Raw genomic sequence first — 3,519 nt, 5'->3', positions numbered from 1 at the left:
ACCTGAGGAAACCAGTTGTTGGAGGTTTAGGAGGACCTGAGGAAACCGGGAAACCACACCCATCTACATCTGAACTGAAAGAGAGGTTTATTTTATTCACTTTACATATTTTTTCTCATTTTAGTCTTATTTTTCTTTGTTGTTTTGTCCCAGTTATGATTGTTTTTTTTTCTTTTGGTTTGTTTCAAGTGTCAACGATGGTCCCAGTTTCTGATTTTTTTCCAGGTCCTCCTTGTCCTCTGAAGCCTTCTTCTGGTCCCTGTCATAGATGTTTTAAATGAAATTATGACAAAACACCAGAGGTCCAGAAGTCCGTCCCCAGCAGGTCTGTTTGCTCATGTGTCTCCGTCTTCATCAGACATTTGTCTCTGTGTGATGTCCCTGCAGGGTCCGCGGTGGTGGACTGGCTGGTGTTCATGCAGCTCACTCTGACCCGGGTGGATGCTCTAACTCTGGCCTCGGCTCTGCTGGAGGAGGGCTTCCTGCGGACGGTGGGCCTGAAGAGCATGGAAGGCCTTCGCAGCGCTGGCCTCAGCGAGCAGTTCATGGACGACTCCACGGCGCTCTACAGCTTCGTGCGTGCTCACTCCAACTGACTCGTTTGGTGCACTGATTTCTGGTGTGATGGTGGAGTCTGAACCTGTCTGAACTCTCAGTCTGACAGTTTGAAGAAGAGAGGCAGCGTGAAGGCAGAGACGTCGCTGTCTGCAGTGGAGCTGAGCGGGAAAGTCAGGAAGAAAGGATACCTGCTGAAACAGGTAAACACGTCTCAACGAGAGAAAAGACTTCGTCTCACTGCAATAATTTTTAAAGTGGTTTCAAAGCGGTTCATGTTGATTGATCTTTACTTCCAGGGACACCGAAGGAAAAACTGGAAGGTGCGACTGTTCGTTCTGCGTTCAGAACCGGCCTTTCTTCATTATTATGATCCCACCAGGGTGAGTATCTGAACACTCTGAAGACCACTAGATGCTCAAACACTGTTGAACTTTTCAATTTAATTTCACCTTTTGAGAGGTGCGGTAGCTCGGTGGTCAGTGCCATGGCCCATAATCCTGAAGCTGCAGGTTTGAACCCTGGTTGCGTCAGGAAGTGTAAAACAGTCACGAGTTTGCCTGCTGTGGTGACCCCTGCAGAAAAGAGCAGCCAAAAGAAAAACATTTGAACGTTATAATAATAATATATGTATACATATAATAATAATTATAATAATAATAATTTTATTTAAAAAGCGCCTTTCATGACACCCAAGGACACTTTACAGTAAGAACAAAGATCAACAGGAATATATTACATAAAGAATATAAAATGCATAAAGAATATAAATTACATAGAGCAAAGTTAAGGATAAGCGAGTCTAAAGAGATGTGTTTTCAGAGCAGTCTTGAATAGAGAAAGAGAGGTGGTGTTTCTTAAGTCAGGGGGTAGAGAGTTCCAGAGATGAGGGGCAGAGCAGGTGAAGGCCCTGCTACCCATGGTGGAGAGGCGGGCAGAGGGTACATGGAGGTGTAGTGAAGAGGAGGATCTGAGAGAGCGAGAGGGGATGGAGATGTGTAGGAGGTCAGATAGGTACGGAGGGGCAAGGTTGTGGATGGCTTTGAAAGTGAGAAGAAGAATTTTGAAGACGATGCGTGATTTAACCGGGAGCCAGTGGAGCTGCTGCAGGACTGGAGTGATGTGGTTATAGGAGGAGGTTTGAGTGATGACACGGGCAGCTGAGTTCTGGAGCTGAGTTCTTATTCAAGCAGGAAGTCTTTCTGAAACACGACAACTCGTTTTTAATAAAGACGTGTTACAACAAAATAATAGAATGGAAACAATGAAATCAAAGAGCCTAAAAGAACTGGGTAGAACACAATCAAAACTAATGTGCATGCATCTTCTAGAGTCCTTAAAACATTTAAATGCCCCCAAAAACCAAGAAGAAAAAGATCTTGTTACAGTGTGCTCCAGTAGGAGAAGGTCTTTAGGCCGAGGACCGAAGGAACGCTGCAGGTGATGAAGGCCTGTGGGCGACGCTGCAACTGCACCGATATGATGTGGGTGGAGATATACTGTATGACGCGAGCAAGGAGGGATACACAGATGAAGATGTTCCAATGCCAGAACCCTGCTGTGGATAATGGGTCCATTGATGAAGATGTTCCAATGCCAGAACCCTGCTGTGGATAATGGGTCCATTGATGAAGATGTTCCGGTACCAGAACCCTGCTGTAGATAATGGATCCATAGATGATGTTCTGGTGCCTGAACCCTGCTGTGGATAATGGATCCATTGATGAACATGTTCCGGTACCAGAACCCTGTTGTAGATAATTGATCCATAGATGATGATGATTGACCTCCAGCAATCTAAGCCTATAGCAGCAGAACTAAGGGATAGCTCAGGAAACCCAAGCCAACCCAAACTGTAGGACTGATCTAAAGGAAAGTCTTTAGTCTTAATCCAGACAGAGTGTCAGCATCACAGACAGAAGCTGGAAGTTGGAGCCTGAAGCTCTGCCTCCTGTTCTACTTTTGGAAACTCTAGGAACCACAAGTAAACCTGCAGTCTGAAAGCGAAGCGCTCTTTTGAGAAAACATGAAACAATAAGATCTGTAATATAAAATGCAGTTAAGTAGTTGAGATATTTGTTTGTTAGAAGTGAGAGAAGAAAGAAGCTAAATCTGGAGAAAACTGATCTCTGGTAAAACGTCTGAGATTGACAGTCCCGGCCCAAACACGTCAGCTCTTATTGCTACTTCAGAGATGTGACTCTGGCAGGACTCATAATGAAGTCAGAAGACTTCCTGTCTGGCTCGCTATCTTCCTGTCTTGAGTCATGATGACATCACTTCCTGCTGGTGTCTGACTCACTCTCTTCCTGTCTTGTCAGGATGACATCACTCCAGTTGGTGGCTTCTCTCTGCGAGGGTGTCTGGTTTCTTCTCTGGGTGATAATGGAGTTCCATCAGGTGTGTTGACTCAAACCTCTGTCACGTCACCTTTACCTGAAGCGTTCCAACCCAACATAAATACCACATGACTCATGTCTACACATGTTTACAGCCAAACTGTGCTTTGGGCTTTTTAAACAACGATGAACCTCATTTGAACACGACACAGTCCTTCACTCTGTTCCTTACTGATCTACATAGTTATTTCTGTCCAATTTGTTTTTATCTTCATTTCTCAGGTTGTTCATTGGAAGTAGATTATGTCTTATGGATTATTGAGCATGCATCAGGATATTATGTCTTATGGTTTTATTTTTACGTCTCTCCTCTGCAGGTGTGAAGGGAAACATTCAAGGCAACTTGTTCAAAATCATCACCAAGTCAGACGTTCATTACTACATCCAGGCTCCAAGTCACCAGGAGAAGATGGACTGGATCGATGCCATCAGAGAGCAGACGTAGACTTCTGTGAGAGCTGACTGATGTTTCAGTTTGGACACCATGAGATGAGGATGATGAGGATGGCATGGAGTATGAGGACTGTGAGGATGGTGAGGATTATGAGGATGCTGAGGATAATGG

The 3,519-nt window shown here is 44.7% G+C and overlaps 1 protein-coding gene across 1 annotated transcript in view; it reads left to right on the top strand.

The window, feature by feature from the left end:
- plek2 (pleckstrin 2) overlaps window positions 1-3,519 on the top strand; it is a 9,863-nt gene extending 6,344 nt beyond the window's left edge. The window contains exons 3-8 of the mRNA XM_037694824.1: window positions 301-325; window positions 388-575; window positions 657-758; window positions 855-938; window positions 2,877-2,955; window positions 3,272-3,519. Coding sequence (XP_037550752.1) covers window positions 301-325; window positions 388-575; window positions 657-758; window positions 855-938; window positions 2,877-2,955; window positions 3,272-3,399 — 606 coding nt within the window. The 3' untranslated portion in view covers window positions 3,400-3,519. The remainder of the gene's footprint in view (window positions 1-300; window positions 326-387; window positions 576-656; window positions 759-854; window positions 939-2,876; window positions 2,956-3,271) is intronic.

Source organism: Nematolebias whitei, chromosome 21 (assembly GCF_014905685.2).
Source record: "Nematolebias whitei isolate Nwh7 chromosome 21, NemWhi1, whole genome shotgun sequence".
NCBI classification, from domain to species: Eukaryota; Metazoa; Chordata; class Actinopteri; order Cyprinodontiformes; family Rivulidae; genus Nematolebias; species Nematolebias whitei.
The sequence above is the reverse complement of the archived record's forward strand: the minus strand, read 5'-3'. Positions and strand labels throughout refer to the sequence as shown.